At 45.6% G+C, this 24458-nt stretch overlaps 3 protein-coding genes across 3 annotated transcripts; 1 reads left to right on the plus strand and 2 right to left on the minus strand.

Moving 5' to 3' along the window:
• The first annotated feature begins 215 nt into the window (after nt 1-215).
• On the plus strand, nt 216-5739 carry LOC4345773 (protein Brevis radix-like 1). The gene is made up of 5 exons (NM_001422592.1): nt 216-504; nt 831-1213; nt 4069-4201; nt 4302-4744; nt 5218-5739. The coding sequence occupies exons 1-5, from the start codon at nt 349-351 to the stop codon at nt 5294-5296; spliced, it is 1194 nt and encodes a 397-aa protein (NP_001409521.1). The 5' UTR covers nt 216-348; the 3' UTR covers nt 5297-5739.
• A 3767-nt stretch (nt 5740-9506) lies between these two features.
• LOC4345774 (uncharacterized) lies at nt 9507-10820 on the minus strand. The gene has a single exon (XM_015794033.3). The coding sequence runs from the start codon at nt 10763-10765 to the stop codon at nt 9818-9820; it is 948 nt and encodes a 315-aa protein (XP_015649519.1). The 5' UTR covers nt 10766-10820; the 3' UTR covers nt 9507-9817.
• A 2617-nt stretch (nt 10821-13437) lies between these two features.
• LOC4345775 (uncharacterized) lies at nt 13438-14627 on the minus strand. The gene has a single exon (XM_015793228.2). It carries the CDS (start codon nt 14527-14529, stop codon nt 13603-13605), a length of 927 nt encoding a protein of 308 aa, XP_015648714.1. The 5' UTR covers nt 14530-14627; the 3' UTR covers nt 13438-13602.
• Nucleotides 14628-24458: the final 9831 nt, after the last annotated feature.

Below are 24458 nucleotides of genomic sequence, written 5' to 3' on the forward strand. Positions count from 1 at the left end.
TTCTTACGTTTTGAAAATCATGTGAACCAAAGTAGCACTAACAATTTGATACCCCGTTGAGTACAGTAAAAAAATTGAAAATTATTATTTGATCCTCATGCAGTACGCGCAGCTGAACCCCGGAGAGGAGTAAAAAAATAGTGAAGCCTCGTCGGCGACTCTCTGTCCTTTCACGCCGAATCCTAACCCACCATTAATGGCGTCGGCTCGAGCTCGGCCATATATGGTAGGGGAGCAGTAGGGGCGGCGAGGTACGCGCGCGAGCCGCCGTTCGCAACACTGCAGCTTCCATCTCCTCTCCGCCTGAGGATCCGAGGGGCCGGTGAGTAGGCAGCGGCGGCCGCGGCAATGCTCACGTGCATCGCGTGCTCCAAGCAGCTCGCCGGCGGCGCGCCGCCGCTGCGTGAGCAGTCCGACGACGCCGACGACGCCGCCGTTGCCAGAGGCGCCGGCGAGTGCGCCACGCCCAGCACGAGGCAGGCCATCAAGGCGCTCACCGCCCAGGTTGGTTACTGCGCCGTCTGGGCTTGTGGAGTTCTTGAAATGCCCCCCCTTTCCCGTGCCATTTTGATTCCTTGATCACAAGGGGAAAAAAACACAAGTTGCAATTTGTTGATAAATTGCGTTCCTCAAATGTATCTTAAACTGCGCGAATTTATCAAATTTGTGGGTTTGGGATATTGGGATTTGGGACGAAACAATTTCGCCAAAATCTTGGGGTTTCTAGGAATGTTGATAATTTCTCCCCATTTGTTTGTTGGTTAAGCAGTCGATTTTTTTTTTGAACCTGCGGGATGAACCTGACGAGAGATTTTTTCTTTGGGGTTCAGATCAAGGACATGGCGCTGAAGGCGTCGGGCGCGTACCGGCACTGCAAGCCGTGCGCCGGCTCGTCGTCGTCGTCACCGGCGGCGGGGGCGCGGCGGCACCACCCGTACCACGCGTACGCGGACTCCGGGTCCGACCGCTTCCACTACGCGTACAGGCGAGCCGGCAGCGGTGGCGACGCCACCCCGTCGGTGAGCGCGCGCACCGACTTCCTCGCCGGGGACGAGGAGGAGGAGGAGGAGGAGGAGGAGGAGGAGGGGACGACGGCGGACGGCAGCGAGGACGACGAGGCGAAGGAGTGGGTCGCCCAGGTGGAGCCCGGCGTGCTCATCACCTTCCTCTCGCTGCCGGAGGGCGGCAACGACCTCAAACGGATCCGATTCAGGTGAGTTTTTTGCGCTCATCTCTCACAAGTTTTGCATCGTAGTAGAGCACTATGATTTGATTCATCTTTACAAAGTTACAAACAAGTAGTGTTTTGAGTTATTTTGGTTCAGATTTATCATGTGTACTTAATATGAAGGGCAAATCCTTTGTTTATTCTGTGTTGATTGAATGTTCACTGTTTTTTCTTTATGTTCTATTGAATTTGCTTGAGTCCCCATCTCTGGAATGATTTATGGAAGAATAGAGGGAAATTGTTGGAGAAAAAAAATTATAGTCCCCAAACAGTAGCAGCTATTTATGTGTAAATGTTTCATAATTGCTCAGAAGTTCCATCTCCTAGGAAAATTGAAGAACTTGTTTCAACACAATTTTGATTTGAGCCTCAGTAATATGCGTGGTCAAATGAGACAAATATGCACTTTATCTTGCTTTTGGCCATTGTTCTTTTGTTTCTTTTCTGCCTTTGCTTTCACTGGAAGTTTGGAATTGGGAAAATTGGAATTGACAAAAGGAGTGTCCAAGTCTCCAAGATAAGCATGAAGAAAAGGATACATTTGTAACAATCTTTCAAAACGGAACAGTTAAAAAGTAAATATAATTCCTAGCTTTCTTAACAAATACTTTTGAAAAACAAATCCCTTTAGGTTTCTGTATGGTTACATGGTGCTGTTAAAGTTGAACTGGAATTAGAAGGAATTTTTTGAGAAGTACACAATTGTAGATTTCTAAATTTGGGGGCACTGTGCGAATCTCAACATCTGCAGGTTCTGTGCATAACCCACAGGCCTTCAGCAATTCCAAGAGATCTCTCTTTGCATATAATTATTTTATGTTCTTTTCTTTATTTTCTTGGGAAAAGATACCACTTCTATGGTCAGCCCTCAGCTGCCACAAAGAGTCATTTAGATGCTTTCCCATGCAGTTTAGCGTATTTTTTTCCCTAATACACAGTCGAAACGTCATGCTGTGCTGTTTGAATTGCATGGGGCAACGGGTATGAATGTGATTCCCACAAAGTGATCCGGTTAATCACTCACATGCTGCTACAGGACTAAATCTGGATCTGTCCACCAGTGTGCTACAGAGTTTATATAGAGGAGTGGAGCTTTTAGAACATATACATTAGAGGAGTAAATGAGTACATCAGTCACCATTGATACTCTATTAATACTAGGATAGCTCTGTACCCCACCTTACATAGTGCTTGTAGTATCAATCTCATACATTTTAGTCGTAGTTCTGTTGTTCTGATATAGGAGCAGATTATAGGGTTTATTGACCAGAGTGACCCACCACCCCCACAACGTCTCCTCTATTCAGTAGTCTTAAGTAGGAAACAATTAAAGAAGAGAACTGAACTTTTTTTTTTTGGGGAGGGAACCAACTCGTGGTGCTCTTTCTTCTTTGCCCTTATATAAGAGAGAAAAAGGGTACAGTTGCTTTGGTGTCTCACTAATTTAATATAGTCAGGTCCCTCCACCCCGCCTGCTTAACCGGGGAGCCATCCAACCTGGATCTTTGGATTAGTTGCACATCCTTTGCAATTTTATTGTAACCTTTATTGTATTAGTGCTGCCTTCATATGTAGATCTTATAAATTACTACTCTTTAAACCTGATGTACACATGATAATAGGAAAAAAGAATGCTAGTGAAATTTTGTTACGAACAATTCTTGATATGGATATGGAGTTTGTAAAACTATTTCTTAGAACTGTAGGTAGTACAGCATAATAAAGATTTTTTTTTTGATATATTTCTTTTGGTGTGCTGCTTTGATTGCCTTCCAGTCTGCTGGTGGTAGGGTCATATAGCTTCATGGAGAGATAGTGTAAAATGAAGGAGTGCTATTATATGGAGTGAAGACAAGCTCTGGTTCTGGTGCATTTCTAGTACTACCTCCGTCCCAGAATATAAGCATTTTTAGAGTTGGACATGGTTATTAAGAAAGTAAGTAGAAGTGAATGATGGAGGGTTGTGATTGGTTGAGTAGTGTAGGTAGGTGGGAAAAGTGAATGGTGGAGGGTTGTGATTGGTTGGAAAGAGAATGTTGGTGAAGAAGTTGTTATATTTTAGGACAAATGTTGAGGGTTAAAAGTTGTTATATTTTGGGATGGAGGGAGTACCTTATTTTCTATGTTTCAGATCTAGGCAAGGAGATGCTTTTTAATGTACGAAAAATTGTTTGTGCTCCAAAAAAAATTGAGTGTTGACGTATTTTCCGCTAATTGTTTCCTTGAGTGAGACATCGGTGACAAATAAATAGCTGTGTTAATTTATCAATGTAAAACACATAACCTCTTGACTGACAATAAGAAATTAAGTGTGCATTAGAAAGTTGCGAGAGGATCGCATCCGTGAGTGACTGACCTATTTGTACTCCTTTCTGGTACAACTTCAGTCTCAATCCTTCTATTGCATGTTCCCCCTAGAGAAAAATTAGAAATTACTGTTGGACATACGCCATGGATATCCTATTGTTATTTACTTTAGAGGTAATCAGTCTGGTTTATCCATACTCATTAAAGTTATGTAGTTTGCACATGGGGCATCCGCATAAAATTTTTCAAGGAGCGGATATGTTTATTCGAGGGAATATTTAAATAGTCCAATTTCAAGATATGTTCTTTAGTGTCTTTGGAGCTAGAGAAGGGTAGGCTGAAGATTACATGTTCTATCATTTCAATTTGGCCCCTTCTATGCTTCTCTCTTTTTTGTTTTGGTCAATATTGGTTGCCTACCATGCCTTACTGACTTGCTGTGTCTACCTACCCATGTTAACTCTCGATTAAGTGTTCCCTTTTCTCTCGCTTGTTTGACAATGTGCTTACTAGTGAGTTCTGATGCATGATAGCCGTGAGATATTCAACAAATGGCAAGCGCAAAGATGGTGGGCCGAAAATTATGAGAAAGTCATGGAGCTTTACAATGTTCAGAGGTTCAACCAGCAAACTCCCCTTCCTACTACTCCAAAGTCTGAAGATGAGGTACGAGATCCTTGTGATGTAACTAACCTTTCTTGCTATTCTTACGATTTACAAAATGCCTTCTGATCTACCTGCTGTGCATTCCATGCATATCATACAGAGCTTGAAGGAGGATATCCCAGCAACACCACCACTCAACAGTGAACGTCTACCCCACACTTTGCACAGATCACTAACTGGTGGCAGAACAACTGGGTATGGACAACCAGATTCTCTTGGGCATCAGCACAACCTTGGTAATGGTCATCGCCAACAGCACCATCACTGCTACACTGGACACCAGTGCTATGGTTCAGTTGGGCTGGCATCAACACCTAAGTTATCAAGCATTAGTGGAGCAAAGACAGAAACTTCGTCAATGGATGCATCGATGAGGTCAAGCTCATCTCCTGAAGAGGTGGATCGATCTCGTGAACTTTCAGTCTCTGTTAGCAATGCAAGTGACCAAGAGAGGGAATGGGTAGAAGAGGATGAACCTGGTGTATACATCACCATTCGGGCCTTGCCTGGTGGTATTAGAGAGCTCCGACGGGTCCGATTCAGGTTTGCTACTTTTACTTGTTGCTTGTTTGGTCAGATTGTCACTATTTTAGCGCAATTCTATTTCATTCCATCAAGGCTTAATGGCTTATGCATTTGTGAAGATATCACCGCTCAAGTACTCAAGTAGCCAATTAATCTGGTAGTTCAACAGCACTTTCAGCCAAAAATGACTAGAAAGATTAATTGTTGGGAGAGGATAGAAGCTTGGATCCGAGACACTTTAATGACAAATAACTGATGAAGTACTCAAGCAACAACATTTTGACTGCACCATCGTTCAGTTAATGAAAATTAAAAAAAATGAAATGTAACATGTAACCATAGTAAAATGGATCCGGAAACCACTATAGCAAGAAAACAAGAATCAGTTAGTTGGCAGAGATTCATGAGCATCTGCTCATTTGGTTTCGCAATACACTTAGTCGTTCCTCTAAAGAACATGTATTTATCTGTTTTGGCTGTTCTGCGTGCAGCCGGGAGAAATTCAGCGAGATGCACGCCAGGCTATGGTGGGAAGAGAACCGGGCAAGGATACATGATCAGTATCTCTGAGAAGACATGCTAATCATGTATCAGCAAATTCTTTACCACTTCATCTCATTGCAATTGACCACCAGAGTCCATTGAACTTACAGTTCGGTGCAATTGACCGCCGTCTCCTGGAGATATTTGATTTCGAAGCGCTTCTTCTTTCACCCTCCTCCAGCGTGTACATCAAACACTAACATCATATCGTCAGGAATTACTCCCAGCCTGTGCAAAAATTGGCCGAGGAACACTGCTTGCATGTGTGAATGTGTGAGCTTTTAGTGTTTATTCTTGATGTCTAACATTTAATTTGCTCCTGTTTATGCGGTAATCCGCCTGTTTCTCTCCAATACATTGTCACAAAATTTATACAGTTTGGTATAACTGCTAGATTATTTACTTCGCAGCGAAAGAAAAAAAAATGAAAGGAAAAAAGGAAGCCTTTGGAAAGCAAAGGCGTTTGTACCATTAGCTGATGTTTCAGATTCTTTGCTTCCTTTTCTGAAGGCGGTATTTCAACTTTCATATTCCAGTTTGTTGCGCACTTTGCTTTATAATCATATTTGTCGTAATCTTGCACACCGATAAACTGCGGAAAGCTGCATCATTACTTGATTAGTTCATTACAGTATTGCAATAGCTAATGACTTCACATTAACAGATGCCAGATTTAATAGTGCTAGTCTCAATCAAGGTAGCAATGATTTTTCTTAAATATAAAGTTATTGCTATACACCAAGGGCATGTTTCTTATTTTTTTATGAGAAGGTTTATTGGCGCACAACGTTTCAACAATCATCGAGATGCAACAATCACATACCTGCCAGCCTCCCAGTGAAACAATGCACTAGGACTGTAGCAATGCAAATATGCAACTGGGCTGCAGAAAAAGGTAACTTAACAAAAACAGAGATTTTTTAAACACATATTCGTTATAAAGTAAACACAATTTCAAAATGAAGTTTTTTTTTTCAAAATTCAATGTTCAGATTCTAAATACATTTTTTTTTAAAAAAAGAAGACCATGATGCAGATAAGCTAAAAAATTGGAATTTATGTGCGGTATTTGAACCAGATTCTAACCAAACTTGAAGGACAAAACTTATGTCAGTCATTTCTTTCCCATTTATGTGCAATTCACAGGAAGGACAAATGCAACACCATTATTGGAAAGATTAAGGAACCCTGAACACTAATGCATCCATGATCCATCCCATTCAAATGACGTCGGCAAATCACTTTGGATAATCAGATAAACATTGTCATTCCTCCTGGACCTAACATTCTTCGTCTTTAATTTGTCAGTGTCATGCTCCAGGAAACATGAGCTTATGATTGCATTCACTGTCCTGAGACACGAGTACTTCTGACAAGGACTTGTGTGTTCTTACAATATCAACTGTCACTATTTTATCCATAAAATTCAGAAATCGATGGCCATCTGATCTCCATATGCAATGACAAGAAATCAATTGTTATGTCCAAGTTCATCTGAACTGTCTAAAACCAGCAGCACGGTTCAGAAAGTGAAAAACTAATTCAGGGGACCAACACAAATGCTTTGATGAAGAAATTGGTCTAGAATTGGAGAAATATAGAATTCTACATTTCTACTAGTCAGGAACAGATATATGACGTGTACTAGACTTTGATCACCAGGAAAGGAGGTAACATGCATGTTACCCAAATATATATATATATATATATATATATATATATATATATATATATATATATATATATATATATATATATATATATATATATATATATATATATATATATATATATATATTAAAAAATAATATGATCGATTAAAATATGATATAACACTCTACACACATGTAAGTCAAATTCAATCTCCAAAAGTCATGAAAAAATAACAAATTAAACCTTAATTAGTATACGTGTGCTCACATTCATATTTGTTCCTCTTGTTACATAGAAAGTCAAATTTAAACATACACATTTGTAGAGTGGTATATCACATATTAATCCATCTTATCAAGTTTTTCATAGCTACTTGAATGACATGAAAAGAAAAAGACATCCCTTGAGATTAAAAGAGTTTCCCCTAAAGAAATATACATGCAGAATAAAAAAAAAGGAGGTTCTGAAGTTTATTAAGACAAGTTGTCCATCTATTTCAGAATAAAATTGTATAGCTCTAAAGCCACGGCACACACAAGGTTAGCCAGCTAGCTAAACTGTTTTTGGAGATTAAACCAAGAAAGCTCATGATGATTTGTTATATAGTGAATTTCACTTTGGATCACCTTTTCGTAGATTTACTTTGGACTATTCCTAGTCCAATCTTTTTACTTTGGAATAGCTAAATTTACGTTTATTTCACTTTGACCCACTCAAAACCACTTATTTGACACATTAATGACCTTGAGGATGTCAGCCTGCCATGCTGATGAAATCCTCCACATATGAGTAGGCCATACCTTTGTCGGATTATAAAATATGTAGGATCGAATCACAAGAACTAAGCCAACCAGAGGGGGTGAATGGTTGGTATACCCAAAAACCGAAAACTTTTAGCGGAAATAAAAGTTACCCTCGAATTCGATGAAATCGGTCTAACCGGAGTAGATTAGCCGGTCCGACCGAAGCGTAGCCGCCGGTCTGACCGGTGTTGATCTACCGGTCTAACCGCCAAAACTCGTCGCCGCCTCCTGTCGCCGAAGTCGGTCTGACCGCCGTGTGCCCGCCGGTCGGACCGCCGCGATGCCGCCGGTCTTACCGCCGGTGCACCGCCGGTTTGAACGTCGAAACCCAGTGAAACACAAATCGAAGAACTCTTAAAGTAGATGACGACTTTATTACTTCTCTCTGTGTTTACAAAGTGCACCAACAACACTCCTTACAAAAATCTCGACTAAACTCGAAACCCTAACTCAAAACTCAACTCAATTGCTCTCAAAAGCAATACCGGGAAGCCTCACGCTCCCCCTCTATTTATACATGAGGTAGGCAGCCTAAAGCCACGAACCAAACTCATATTAAGAGTCCTAAACACCTTAGGAAACCCTCTAGTACAAGAAACAAACTTTACATAACCAATTGTACCAAATTTGGACTCCTTCCAAATTCGACTCCGCATCCCATACGCACACAATACCTCCATCGTATGCCATATGGAATCTCCATCAACCACGTGCATCAACTCTAGCCTAAGTATCCCGCATGATCTCTGACCACCATGGACGTCGTCTTATCCCCAAGCCGACTCCCGGTCCATCACCGCAAATACTCTCCTGAGACATCGAGTCACCTACACATGAAATAAACAAAGAAACCATATTCCGAGACCAAACTATCTCCAACTTGACTCATTAGTAGCAAACAACAGTATTACATACGTATAGTATCCATCTAAAAGTCATAATCATGAAATAATCACGGATATCCAAACAAACAACCCGAAACCGAAACCGACACAACGTCGGCCGGTCAGACCGCGGGCTGGCCGGTCCGACCGCTCGATCACCGCCGGTCTGACCGGCATACACAGCCCGGTCTGACCGGTCACATAAAATGATAGAATCCTGCGATCACCTGTGAAATCCAATCATCTCCAAAACCACTTTGTGAATAAATTCCAAATAACAAAACCAATAATCTCCAATACCCAATTGTTCATCACAGAATAATAGTCAAAAACACCTTTGATTTTACAAAATGGATATGGCTAGTCCAAATAGCTTGTTTGGTTGGGGGGAGTTTATGTGATTTGAGCATTATAATCTTAGTTTGGTTGAATATGGGGGGAATTTCGGAGGGATTGGGACAGGAAATTAATTGATCCAACTCCCACCGGTCCCATCCCGAGGGAGCGTGGTAATTGAGTGAAGAATATGTTTTAAGTGAAAGATAAATACATCCCCACCGTTCATTATTACTTATGATAAAATTTTTCACCTCAAAACTCAGTCACCAAACGGAGGATATGAATTTCCTCCTAAACATGCTTTCTTATTTCTCTGTAGCAACCAAACAAGTATTGGGATTAAAAGTCAAATTCCAATATTAATTCCCTCTTAAACATGCTTTCTTATTTCTCTATAGCAACCAAACAAGTATTGGGATTAAAAATCAAATTCCCATGCTTTCTTATTTCTCCAACTCCCGCAGCTAATTCCTATGCCTCTTCCCAATTGTTGCCACAAAGTGAAAAGATTGAATTAGGGGTGATTCAAAATGAAACTCCCTCGATAAAAGATGGATCAAAGTGTAATTCACTGCTCATCATATTCACAAGTAGTCAAATAAGGTGACCAATTAATAAACCACAAATCCACAGTACCCTCAAGTTGCAAGTCACAAAGACTGCAACTACCAATCTCATTTACATCACAGACTATAGTTTGTTTGCACTGGACCCAACCAAGCCAACACTTTTTTTTCCTTTTTAGATACTACATCCGTCCCAAAATATAGCAACTTTTAGCTATGAATTTGGATACACAATTGTCCAGATTTATAGCTAAAAATATTTATATTATAGGGTGGAGGGAGTAAGGAAGATGATTATATCGCTTATGGCCGCGCGATCTCCAAAGGCTCACGTAAGACGTGACCGGCGCCACCTTTCCCAGCCTCCACGTCGTTGTCGTCGCCGTCGCCGCCGCCGTCCTCATCGTCGTCGCGGCAATCTCCCCTGACCAGCGGCATGTAACGCGGCTCCTCCGGGTACAGCCTGCACAGCCGGAGGTAGAGCGCGACGACGAGCACGACGGTGCCGGACAGGTACCAGCTGAACTCCAGGTTGACGAGCGCCTTGGCGCGCGCGAGCGCGTCGCCGCCGTCGTCGGCGCGGCACCGCGCGACGTCGTGCCCGTCCTCGCGGCTCAGGAAGCAGCCCTTGGGCAGGAGCGCCGGAGTCCACATCATGACGCCCATGGCCAGGAACCACACCCCCTGGAGCACCAGGCTCGCCGACCGCACGAGGCTCACCGCGAAGCTCCTGGGCGCGGCCACGCCGAGCACCGTCGCGGCGAGCGTGACGGCCACGACGCCCTGCAGCAGCAGGTGGTACTGCCCCTCCACGCCCGCGTGGTCCGCCGAGTGGAGGTGGAACAGCATCAGCTGCTGCGCGAACGCCACGGCGGCGACGAGCTGCGACACGGCGCGGCCGTGCGGCACCCGGGCCACGTCGAGGGCGGCGGCGGCGGCGGCGTAGACGAGCAGCGCGAGGGAGATGGACGCGTGCTCGAAGTTGTGGAGGTGGTCGGACGGCACGGTGCCGTCGGCGTCGAACGGCTGGTGCCTCGCCGGGCCGACGACGAGCTCCATGAGGATGGACGCGACGGCGCCGGCGATGACGAGGGCGAGCTCGAGGTAGCGGGCTCGCCGGACGGGGAACCAGACGGGCGCGACGTAGGCGGTTGGCCTGAGCAGGAAGAGCCTGATGTGGTTGTAGAGGTGCCACAGGCCGACGAGGAGGAAGCCGGCGCCCGGCGCGACATGGCCGACGAGGGTGCCCATGGCTACGCGCGCACTGTGTTGACACTTCACTGTGGAGGAAGAAAGGAGAGGAGACGAGGGGTTTTGAGGGTTTTCGATGGGTTTTAAGACGGGTTGCAACTTGGAAGTTGGAAGGCTTGACTTGACGACGACCGTTCTCACCTTCTGTTGAGGCGGCGTCTGTGTGTGTTTATGAACTTGTTGGTTTTGGGGCAAATTCAACGTGTGCTCGTCATGCTCCGTTAGGAAAGTCATTTCACAAGTCACAATGCAAGTATAAGAAAGTCTATTCACATTTTTATAACTCGGGCGTGCCATTTAATTTGTTACGATTTTGACAGTGTAGTAAATTGCCGTATCATCTAGAAATTATAACATATGGCGTGAAGACAGCAAAGATTTGGCTATCTAATAACTAGTCGTCGTTGTTGGAAAAGTGTTTTCATCCAATGATCATAACAAAGTTGAAAAAAATTGGTAAGATAGATTAATACGAAATACTACCTCCGTCTCAAAATAAGTGCAGTCGTGAATATCCGTGCTCAACGTTTGACCATCCGTCTTATTTGAAAAATTTTAAAATATTTAGTCACACATAAAGTACTATTCATGTTTTATCATCTAATAGCAATAAAAATACTAATCATAAAAATTTTTCAAATAAAACGAACGGTCAAACGTTGAACGTGAATAGTGCAAAACTGCACTTATTTGGGACGGAGGGAGTATATCACTACATAAACATGTAAGTTCAAATTTAACTTTTACAAGTTGTAACAAAAATAACAAAATATAATTGCAAATGTACATTAACTGGTTTCAGTTTAATTTGTTCCTTTTTTTTACGACGTATAGAAGTTGAATTTAACGTTGCATATTTGTGGAGTGGTATATATCGTATTAATCTATTTTATCAAAAAGTTCACTTTTTTTAGATTACTTAGGTGGCATGTAGAAACGAGGGATGTCCTTTCGAGAGATGAAAATACATTATATGCATTTCCTGTGCATGGCTTATATGCTTATGGAGTGACTGATGGCATCTCAATATACATCTACAAATATTTTTTAAGCTTTTTATTATTATTTTGGATATAATGTATGAAACATATGTCTCTACGCGAAACCTCCCCTCATAGCAGCGCTAGGGCAAGTAGCGGAAAAGAGGGAGTCGGCATGGGGCGGCAAGTTGTGGTTGGCCGGAAGCGATGGTGTCGGCTGGTCGGCCTCGCCAAGTCTAGATCCAGACATTCTTGGCTGGATCTGGCAAGGGAGAGGTCTCCCTCAAGAGCAGGGAGTGGTCGTGGCTTAGGCGGGAGTTGGATCAGTGATGGTTGATGATGTAGGCGTAGGAGGTGTGGCACTAGTGTTGCAGTGCCGGGGTAGTTGGCATCGACTAGAGTGGCCGACGAAGAGGTTGGCTAGTGAGGCCACTTGTTAAGGAGGTGGTTTTTGGAGCGGGAGAAGCTAGTTGGTTTCCTATTAGTTGAAAGGCCGTGGGACACAGCGAACATCATCACAGATGGCAACCCTGTGAACAGCGAAATGGTCTCATTCAATCGACTGGACCTCCTCACTTTCCCCGAGCTCCTCGCCCTCTAATGATCGATCTGCTTCCAGCTTTCAGTCGTGGGGAGCTTCATGGCAATAGTAGAGGCTTTGGTTTGGTGGATGGACTCTGTTAGGCAGAAGACGAGCAACCCTCGGAACCAACAACGCTGTCAAGAAACTTATTATAGGAGGTGTTTGAGATGGTGGAGTTGCGGTGCACGATGCCACCTTGGTACAACAACAAGACGGTGTGATGGTTGGAGTCAGAGCTGATTGGTTGATGTGGCAAGCTCAGCAAATAACCTAAACTGAAATTCGCTCCTATAAAGATTTAAACTCAGGATCTTAGGGTAGTACTCATGTCACTGCAACCACTAGGCTACATGGCCTTTCACGGTAATTTTGTACATATGCTTGAATTGTTGGAGGCAGAACACGTGTACTCCGAGTATCGGATTTTCAATCCATAATATTTTGGCTATGTAGCACCTAGTTGATTCATCTAAATCACAGCTTAGCTAGCATATATTCTTCAGATAGACCTAAGCAATCTAACCATGCACGCAGGAATCGCGCGCTCGCTCGAAAGTAAACGTCTAGATCAATCCAGGAACTCTTCTTTAAGTTAATCTAAGGAGAGATTTAGATGAGGACGCTAACACTTTCCAAAAAGCCCTAGCTAGTTACGAGTAATTTTTTCGATAGGTCTCTAGCTAGTTAATCCCGTGGAACAAGATTCTGTGTGCTTCTCAGCAGAGAGACCGCGGTTTTGCTCACCATTTCCCGTTTTCCCCTGATCAACAGCTGCCTTTTCTGAATAAGAGCTTCTGCAGGCAACTGGTAGGCGTTTCCAACTTGTCCGATCTAAAAACCAATGGTTAGCATCAGCAGCAGTGGTAGTAGTAAGACTGTATGACTGCTGCAGTGCCAGATGTACCAGAGAAACACAATAATACAAACTATTGTGCTTCAGTTTTTACAGTTTAAGATCTCCTTAGGAATGAAGAATTTTTTTTGTTGCAATTTAACTAGTTATTCGGCTCCTTTAGAATCCATGTATTTGCAGGAATTTCACGTAAATTAGCCCGATTCGATCCTGCGAAAATCCTCTAAAATTCCTCCATTCAAAGTAAGCCGGGAGAGATAAAAATGGCCATACACCCAAATTTATTGCAGAGTACATTACAAAAGGCCCAAGTGACAAATGGCACTGAATCTGGAGGCCCAACAAAACCTCGGCCCAGTTTTCTGCCATCCACCAGTGCAAACAAAGTGTTTGCTGCCGCCACGCGACATCTCCTCCCTTTCTACACGTTGTCTGACACGGGGAACACGCGTTTCTGCGACTGCGTCGCGTCCCCGTCGCCGGCGAGGGCACCGACGTCGCCGCCGCTAGGCGCCTGAATCTGCCTGTACTCCATGCTCCGGGATCCACCCACCCTGAGGCACAGGTACGCCGTCACGGCCCACACGCCGGCGAGCACCCAGCTGAACTGCAGGTTCGCCATCACCACCGCCCTCCGCGCCGCCTCGTCCGTCGGGCACGCCACCGCGCTCCGCATGGCGCCGCCGCCGGCCTCCGCGCCGTGGCAACCCCTCGGCACGAGGGCAGGGACCCACAGCGCGAAGCCCATGACGATGAACCACAGGCCCTGGAACAGCACCGACGCCGACCGGACCACCGCGACGGCGAAGCTCCTCGGGAGGACGACGGTGGCGGAGGTGGAGACCAGCGAAGCGGTGACCACGAGCTGGAGCAGCCAGTGGTAGTGCCCCTCGAGCCCCGCGTGGTCGGCGGAGTGGAACCTGAGCAGGAACAGCTCCTGGCCGAACACCGACGCGGCGAGCGCGGCCACCACTTCCCCGAGCTGCGCCTGCGCGCCGCCGTGGTGGGAGGACGACGCAGCGACACCGTCGGCGGCGAGCGCCACGGACGCGTACACGGCGAGGTGGAGGTACATGGTGGCGTGCTCGAGGGCGTCCGGCTGGATAGTGAACGAGAGCAGTGGGAAGTCGACGAGCTGGTCGACGATGGCGAGCACGGAGAAGGAGAGGAGGAGGTAGAGCTCCAGGTGCTTCAGGCCGGGCACCGGCGACGGGAAGGGGAACCACGCGGCGGCGCGGAAGCCGGAGGCGCCCTTGAGCTTGTACGCCCTGACGGTGTTCAGCGCGTGCCACAAGCCGAGGATGGCGAAGGCGAGGCCTGGGACGAAGTGGCCAAGGAACGTGCCCATGGCTGACGGCCTCGTCGCCGGCACGCTGCTAGCTTGTGCGCGCGCGTCCTCGTCGGCGCCGGCGTCGAGGTCAGGCAGCGTGCACTGATGCTGTTCAGTGACTTAAATAGGTGTGTGGATCAGCTGCAACGGTTGTCGCCAACACTGTGCGTGGTGGCGGCAAAAGCATGCATACGTGTTTGAAGTTTGGACTCCACTTCAGGTTCTCCTTTTTCTTTTTTTGAAAGATCACTATCCATTTCAAGATTACTAGTAAAGACTTAAAGTTAGTGGTTTCTTGCATGGAAAAGAGCTGCATGAATTAAAACTGCTCGTTAATAAACATTTGTTGACAAGAATTTACTAATTAATCACACATTCTTTTGAAAGCTAGCAACACTGAGCGAATGGGTTTGAAGATTCGGAAACAATTTTTAACCATCTGAAGTTTACAAATACTTCTAACATTTCGTGTTTTTTTTTTCGTGTGCGACCATTCTAGCTCTCAAGACCTCACTCTCTTTATGTTTCAAAATATTGCAGTATTTTGAAACCTTGTAGTATCTGCTATGTCAAAATATTTCAGGATGTGGAGTCGTTTATAAACGAAAATTCAGATAGTGTGCCTCTTCAGTCTCTCTTTTAGTTTTTGATATGCCACTTGAAAGAGGAACATTCTCCATGACTCTATGAGATGGGAAGAGTCCACTCGGACCGGCACATAGAAATCACTAATGCTTTAACCACTTCACCTAATCAAATTACATAATCTTGGAATGTGCACATCTCACTTATGTTGCAGGAATTAACAAGAGGCAGAGAGAGGCAGAGTCCCTATACTATAAGCCATTGAGCTGTGCTACCAATGTGCTTCTTAATTATTAGTGCTTGGACCTAATATTGCTGGGAGCCTCGAGTAACTGCATGCGCACTACCTAGTCAATGGTAGTGCTGGCTGCGTTCGATGCCATTTGTGAGAACTGTTGATTGATCAGTCATCGCAGTAATTAACGTTCTCCTGAAGTAGCAGAAAAACAGAAAGCAGGTTCAACTTTTTTGGTATTCCTTTTTATAGAACTTTTCCTTTGGTAAACTTTAGTTGGGCTCCACTGAAATTTGTTTGTTCTGTTATGTGGATGCCATGCATTCTCTGTTACAAATTAGGTATTCATGGTTAATTCAAGAAATCAGGTTTATTGTTCACTTTAGCCTCGTTCGATCTCTCTTTTAAAATAATGCATCTCATTGTTTACTACTCCCTCCGTATTTTTATATATAACGTCGTTGACTTTTTAACCAACGTTTGACCATTTGTTTTATTCATTTTTTTGCACAAATATGAAAATATTTATGTCATGCTTAAAGAATATTTGATGATGAATCAAATCACAATAAAATAAATGATAATTATATAACTTTTTTTAATAAGACGAATGGTCAAACGTTAGATAAAAAGTCAACGGCGTCATACATTAAAATATGGAGATAGTATTAGATATGATAACCGCGCGTTATTTTGGGATAACTATGTACATATAAATGGCTTTAAAAAGTTGTGAGAAGGGGCGTACAAAAGACATTTAGAAGACTTGAACTCTTTTTTTTTTAACGGAAAACAGCACATGTGTGCCTTTTTCATTGAATAGAGCAGGAAAAAAATACAACCCCTAAGGGTAAAGAAAGGGAAGTATGAGCTATACACTATATATAGTGCGGGACTAGATCACGCAATCTTTTAGCTCCCGCTAGAACCCAAAGACTAGCCTCCTCCTTGATTCTTGATTAGAGAAGCCTGTTGCTGCCTCTTTGTGGTCGAAGATCCGTCTGTTCCTCTCCTTCCAGATTTTCCAGACGACTAGCAGTATGAGGGATCGAAGGCCCTTTTTTGGGACGCCGCGTGTATTTGCTAAACTCTCCCACCAATATTGAACTGACCGTGCTTCCTCCCACTCAGTCGGCTCCTATTGTTGATAACCCGTCCAAATAGCAACTAGGCTCCAGATTCTACCTAGTTGAACTCTTCAGTGCAAGGCTAGAGAGATTAATAGTCTTCCTCTTCCAACTAAAATACATGCAAGCATTTAATCACCTGTGTTGGAGTATATATTCAGGTACTACCTCCGTCCCAAAATATAATAATTTTTAGCTATAAATCTAAACACATAGGTAGATTCATAGCTAAAAATAATTACATTTTGGGACGGAGGGAGTATTTGGAAAGGTCAGTGGAGATCATGAGATAGTCACGAAATTCGTTGCTACTACCCAAGGAGGACTTGTTCTTAATGTCGACAGTAATCACCCAACACTTGTCATCATATCCAGGTCTGTCCAGTATGAAGTGGAGAACGTCGGCCTCGTGCATGCTGAAGACCGGGAACGTCGGCGTAATCCGTGGCAGAGGTGATCCCTGGTAGCTTGGGAGAGACCAGAACTCCTCCTCGAGCTGGAGCGTGCCATCCACCTCCCACTCGAACAACGGCAGCTTCAGAGTGTCCACGTCGTGATGCTGCAACCGGGTTTTTGGGGAATACGCAAGAAGCATATTTTTTTCTATTAAGAGAAATAAAAGTTATTTACAATGTGATATAAAAAATAAGCACGGGACCGATACTGGAAGCTAGGGATCTAATGGGGATATCTCGCGCTAGATTTGGCTACCACGACCTCGCAGAGGTAAAACAGAAGGGACCCCTGCATTAACCGACTTCTAAAGTACGGCTACAACCGGGTGATCGCTCGGTGGATCGGAAGCAGCCGTCGTCAACGTCGACGAACTTTAGACAGCCTCCTACAAACGGAGGCAATTTTGTACTCTCTCTGTCCCATAAAAAAATAACCTAGTACCGGATGTGACACATTCTAGTACTATGATTTTGGACATACATCTGTCTAGCCTAACCCCGTCGAACCACATCTCAATGCCAGAGAAAGGGAGGAATACAAGCTCAAGCTCCGCATTGACGCATCATCATCGTCATCATCGTCAGTAGCTAACATTTTGCAGTACATGATGCCACGGTGGTAGTTGGGCGACCCAGTCGGTGAGAGGCGGCAGAGCCCGTATCCATGGCTAGTCGGCGTCGGGCTTGTAGACGAAGAAGTCGTCCAAGAGGGAAGTAGCAGTTGGGCGTTCGTTCGGGGCTGACGATCGTGTGGACGAGGAGGTCGCCGTCTGCAGTCACCAGGGAGGGCTGGTGGCGCCACACCATGCTATAGGCTCCGGTGTCATCGGTGTAGAACTGGACGCAGGAGGAAGCTGGCGGTGCGGCGAGCCGGAGGGAGACAAGGATGTCTCGGTCGTTGCTTGTCCTCGTGAAGACGGTGGTCATGGCGTAGTCATTGTTCCACTGGCCGATGGATCTTTCGAACAAAGCCCATGCTGCCGAGTGAATGGGCGGAGGGGCGGAGAGATCCCATGTAGGAGGGAGTGGGATGACGCCGGCACGGGCGCCGGCGATAGAGAACGCCATGTCTGCGTGATTTGACGACGATTTGCGGGGATTTAGGGATTAATAATTAATTATGTGCTTCATGTACCGTGTCTCTCGCGTCCGCACCCAGAGTCCCAGACCAGATCGAATCGCTGGCGTACGTTGCGGACTGAAGAAATGGGAAGCATTTACTCAACATCACTCTCAAAATGCACTTACTCAATATCACTCTCTTCAATTTCCATTCTCATTTGCTAAAAGGGGTCCACTTGTCAGCCTCATCTCTTACCCAGTCTCACATCTTATTCAATCAAATGAGAAAGATATGGGCCCAAGCGATAAATAAGAATGAAAATTTGGGAAAGTGTTATTTGGGCATATGCATTTTGGGAGGAGGATAACCAATAGTAAATTCTCCCGGCGAGGCCTGCCGATACACCTCCCACGGTTCTTCCGGTCTCTCTACCTCGCTGCCTCACCGTGGCACATGCCTACAGCTAGCGGCGCCGCCACGCCATCGGCATCGCGTCGATCTCCCTGCCGGTTGGGTCTCTCTTGGACCCGCTGATTGATTGATTGGTTTGTCTTGGTCGTTGGCTGTGCGCCTGTGCAGGGATCAGTCTCTAGGACAGTAGGACTAGGCACCACGAGAAGGTCGTGGAGTTTTTATCCGGTGGTCTCCCTGCCACAGGCTCCGTTGTTCGATCGAGTTAAGAAGCTCAACAGGAAGTGCTCAAATGCAGCAAAAGCCTGTTTGTTGAATGTTGCGTATTCAATGCTCAATTGAATGTTGCGTGAGTGATGATGCCCTTGTGGGACATTACGCTTCCAGATGCTTGATCTCTTGTTTGTTGTGTGCGTTTTGGTTTCAGAAATCATCTCCTCTACCTGCCATATAATGTAAGATAAATTTAAGATATAGAGAAACATAACACTATTCATCTGAAATTTATTTTTTTTCTCAAAATAAAGTTGAGTTTAGATTTAGGATTTAATGGGAATATATTTCATACGCACCTATTTTTTATATTTTATTAAAAATTAAAATTTTAGAACCCATTTTTACATGTTTTCACTTATTTGATGATTCTCATTAGGTATTTCCCCACAGATAACAGAGCCAAATTTGTTGTGATGATCTTTAAAAAAAGGGGCAATTGTGTTCTTGCCCTTGCTTTGTAATCCAATTGTGATTTTGCCCATACTTTTTAGGGTTTGTGATTTTGTCCCTACTTTTTAAAAGTGAAGCAGCCGTTTGCCCCTGGTTTTGACGGTGGTTAGGTGGGGCCAGAATTTTTAGATAAGCAAAGGGAAAGCAAAATAAAAAAAATGATTTTGCAATTTGTGAATGACTGTTATACCCCCTGTGAGTAAATCACTAAGCAGTTGTGTGAATCAGATTGAAGCCGTGTATTCCCCATCTCCAGCACGGCCTAGCGAGTGGCGGTGGCGGCGCAACAGCAGGGTGGGCGCGGCAACGGCGACCACTGGCCGGCATGCAGGAGGTGCGGCGGCGACCGCGGGTCGACGCGGCTCAACCGCGGGCCAGCACGGCGGCGGCGACCGTTGGCCAGCACGCAGGAGGCGCGGCAACAGCCGTGGGTCCGCGCGGCTCTACCGCGGGCCAGCGCGACAGCGACAACCATTGGCCGGTGCGCAGGGAGGTGCGGCGGCAGCGCGAAGAAGAGGCGCGACCTTGGTCAGGAGGCCCGTTGGCAACTGCGGGCCTGCACGGTCCGGCGCGACGGGGAGCTCAGGACTGGGTGAGTACGGCTGGGGAAGGGAAGGCGTGAAGGGGAAGGTTGGCGCAGGGGCTGTTAGGGGCCAGCGGTGCTGGAGGAGGCATAGATGCAGCAGGGCAAACGGTGCTGGAGGAGATGCAAGGGCGGTTGGCTGGCGCTACTGGACTTTGTAATGTTTGCTATAGCTGAAATTGTGTTGAAATTCAGTGATATCTCCATGAAAGTATGTTGAAATTTTGTGAAATGAAATCTTGTCTAATTATTGCTGAAATCATGTTGCAATCCTGTTGAAATTTTGTGATATTTGTCAAGCTATTGCTGAAATCTAGTCAATTTTTTATACATTTCAAGTATAGCAAAGTTCAGTTCGAAACATTTGTAAAGTTCAGTTCAAAGCTGAACTCAAAAAAGGGCAAATACACAAGTGGACACATATTTGCACAGGGGTATACTCGTCGTTGTATCTCCGATCTAACACCGTTAGCTAGTTTTAACGGGACAGGGGCACTCGGCTCCTTCATTTCAAAAACACAGAGGCAAAATCACAAACCCTAAAAAATAGGGACAAAATCACAATTGGATCACAAAGTAAGGGCAAGAACACAATTGCCCCTTAAAAAAATGAAGGAATAAGTTCACCGGAGGTCCCTTAACTTAACAACGAGAATTTTTTAAGGTCCCTTAACCACAAAATCAGAAATGTGTATCCCTAAACTCACACAAACCGTGCACTAAAGGTCCTATGACATTATATATGGGTGGTTTCGCTCACGTGGTATCCTAGTCAGAAAAAATAAAAAAAAAGTACATGGGGCCCACATGTTAGCTGCATTTTTTTTCTTCTCTTTTCTTCTCCTTATCTTCTCTTCTTCAGTGAGGGAGGCCGGTAGCCAGCGGACGGAGCGGCGATGGGTGGGTGGCGGGCCCACGCGGCAGCGGAGTGGCGGGAAGCGGAGCGGCGCCGAGCGGCGGGTGGAGTGGGTGAGTGAGCACGGCGGATGAGTTCGTCGTCGTGCCCCCCACTGGCTCCCGCGTCGCCGCCACCCACACTGCCTGCCACTTCGCGGCGGTGGGTGAGCGCGGCGGCGGGCAAAGCAGCGGGCAGAGCAACCCCGTCCTCGTCGTGCTCCTCCCCTTTGTCGGAAGCGAAAGGAAGGCGAAGCAGGTAGGGGGCAGCGGTAGAGCGGCGACGGCGTGAACGCGGCAGTGGGGCGGTGGGCGGACGGCGAGCACGACCGCGGGCAGCAGGCAGAGTGGCGGCGGGCTGGTGGTTTGCTACCAGATAGCGTCGCGGCGGCGGAAGGCGAGTGGAAGGTGGCGAGGCAGCTGTGCAGGGCATCGTGATGCCATCGCAGGAGAGCGAGCTCGCCGTCGCCAACCCGGGCAACGTCATCGCCTCAACCTACTACGTGAGGACGTGGGAGCGCGACGCCGGCGCGGAGGCGGACGCATTGCGGGAGGAGCTACGGAGCCTGAAGGCCGAGCTCGAGCTCACCGAGACGAAGGTGGCGGCGGCGGGCGCGCTGGCAGAGAAGGCGCGGGAGGCGTACGAGCGCGGCAGGGAGGACATGAGGTGCGCGGTGCGTCGTGCTTCGCCACTACCCGCACCTCGACCTAGCCAGGATTGTCGTCGCGCCGCCGGGCGATGACGCCGACGCCAGTGCCGGTCGGCCTCTCTCTCTCTCTCCCTTTCTCTCCTTCCCTCCTCCGGTCTCGCATTCCATCTCCGGTCTCGTTTTGCCTCTCCCGACTCCCCCACCGCTCTGCCCTCTGCGCTCGCCCGCAGCCCGGCGCCACTCCGCTTCCGGGCGGGCCCGCCGTCCGCCCATCGCCGCTCCGCCCTCACTGAAGAAAGGAAGAGAGAAGAGAGAAAAGAGAAGGGAAGGATAAGAAAAAAAAGTGCAGCTGACATGTGGGCCCCACATACTGTTTTTTATATTTTTTTGCTGACTAGGATGCCATGTTAGCGAAACCACCCATATATACTGTCCTAGGACCTTGAGTGCACGGTTTGTGTGAGTTTAAGGATATCCATATATGGTTTTGTGGTTAAGGGACTAAGAAATCTCGCAGTTAAGTTAAGGGATCTCTGGTGAACTTATCCCAAAAATGAAACCCAATCCATCCTCGTTCGGACGGGCCTCAATACTGGGCCTATCTTCGTGTACAGAACATAACATAATGGCCGGCCGGGCTGCGTGATTCAGGCCCATCCAACAAGGCTTACGGAGTCCATCCAGGTCATTCCTGGCGCGCTAGCAGCCCCCCCACGCGCCCACCGTGCACACTGCACACGGCCGTCTAGGTGGTCCACCGCGCGCGCTGGGGTGAAACGACGCGCTGCCGCCGCCGCCGCCGCCGCTGCTGGCGCTCTCGTCGCGTTGCCGCTGCGCGCGGGCGCCGGCCAGACGATGCTCAGTTTGCTCTCGGTCATGATCACCCTCCTCCTCTCTCTACGATCTGAATCTGAACTCCCCCCGTCCGCTGCCGCCGCCGACGCCGACGCTGCTAGTAATCCCCACGGGCGAAGGGGGAGGGCCGGCCGACCAGGCCAGCTAGCTAGAGAGAGCCAGACACGAAGGGGAGCTCAGGCTCAGCTGGGCCAATTATATCGGTCCATGCGTTGGCTGATGCCCCTGATGGTGACGGGGCTGACCTTGTTCGATGCGTGCAAGTGGCTGTGTGCCGGTGTGGTGACCTTGATTGTCGCCTGGGCTGGGCCACGCGCGTACGGCCCCGGCAGGAGTTATACCTGCCCGATCTGCTTGGATCCTTGTTCGTCTAGGTAGATTCCTGCCAGAATGAGGTAAAAGATTGCGCCTACTACTCCATCCGTTCTATTTTAACTGCAGCTATGAGTTTTCATGCCCAACTTTAATCATTTGTCTTTATTTTTAATTTTTTTTTAAAAAATTAAAAATATAAGTCACGTATAAAGTACTATTTATGTTTTATTATTTTATAACAATAAAAATACTAATTAAAAAAATTTTAAATAAGACGGACGACTAAAATTGAGCGCGGAAAATAGAACGGAGCGAGTACTGCTATACTTACTGAAAGGTTACTGACGGGTAATGGACAAAGGGCCAGATCAACCTCACCTAGACGCCTACCCTACCCTGTTTAATTCTGATGCGGTTTCTGTTTCTCCGGTTGGCCACAGCAGCGTGTAGTTCAGTATTGGCCCGCATCTGCTTAAGCTGCATGTAGACACCTCTGCCACAAGCTAAAGGCTTCTGGTAAACTCACAAAATTAATTGTACCTGTACTACACTACTACGTATTACCTCCATCGCAAAATAAGTGCAGCTATGGATATCCGTGCACAACGTTTGACCGTCCGTCTTATTTAAAAAATTTTATAAAAAAATTAAAAATATTTAGTCACACATAAAGTACTATTAATGTTTTATCATCTAATAGCAATGAAACTACTAATCATAAAAATTTTTCAAATAAGACGAACGGTGAAACGTTGAACGTGAATAATACAAAATTACACTTATTTTGGGACGGAGGGAGTATATGAGTAAGAGTCATTACTAGAGATCAGAAGACTCCTGTGTACTAGAAACTAATACATCGGAATAAGCAAAAAAAAAACACACGGTAACAACGTTATTCTTTTAGCTTGGGATAATTATAATCCAGATTATTGGGAGTAAGCTGAAATAAACAGACAACTTATTGAATTAGCTTATTATAATTTGGAGCCCAGCTTATTATAATATGATAAGCTCATTTAGATGAGCTTTTTCCAGATTATTGGGAAAAAAAATTACCCACCATGCCACCTCACTCCCTCTTTAGACTTGCAAACCCAATAATCTAGACTCTAATAATCTAGGAAAGAAACAACTAACCACTTATTCTACTACAGATTATAACAATCTAGTTTATAGTAATCTGACTCAATAATCTAGATTATAATAATCCCAAGCTGAAAGAAACAGGGCCTGAGTGGCAGCGCACAATAACAGACAGCGGCCGTGTTTAGATTCAAATTTTTTTCTTTAAACCTACAACTTTTCCGTCACATCAAATATTTGAACACATCCATGAAGCATTAAATATGGAAGAACCAATTGCACAGTTTGTATGTAAATCGCGAGACGAATCTTTTGAGCCTAATTACACCATGATTTGACAATGTGGTGCTACAGTAAATATTTGCTAATGACATATTAATTAGACTTAATAGATTCGTCTCGCAGTTTATAGGCGGAATCTGTAATTTGTTTTATTATTAGTCTACGTTTAATACTTCAAATATGTGTCCATATACTTTAAAAAATTTTGACACACGAACTAAACATAGCCAGGGTTCATTGATTTACCGTGTGTACTTCTCGAGAGTTCATGTGAAAAACACATGGGATGGTTGAACATCATACCACCGAGTGTGCCTAAAACTAATGAATGTTGCACGACGTAATGGAGATCCAACGGTATGGCGGGTTAATTTACTAGTAAGATATATACGTCTTCAAAGGATTTTAAATATGATACTGAGTAGCAATATAAAAAGTTACAATGAAGTAGTTATATAGTTACATTGTAGTTACGCTACAATTATATATTTATAGAAGTTTTCTAAAAGTTAAACATTAACCGTTGAATTTTTAAATAACCACTTCACTTAATAAATTATGACAAGACCAGACAACCTTCATGTATGAAGGCTGAAAAGCTAACCCAAGGACGACACAACTCCAGCACGTTTAGCTTCACTTTTCCCACCAATCAAGGGCCATTATGCTCAGTCAGCTAC

Source organism: Oryza sativa, chromosome 8, assembly GCF_034140825.1.
Source record: "Oryza sativa Japonica Group chromosome 8, ASM3414082v1".
Taxonomy (NCBI): Eukaryota; Viridiplantae; Streptophyta; class Magnoliopsida; order Poales; family Poaceae; genus Oryza; species Oryza sativa.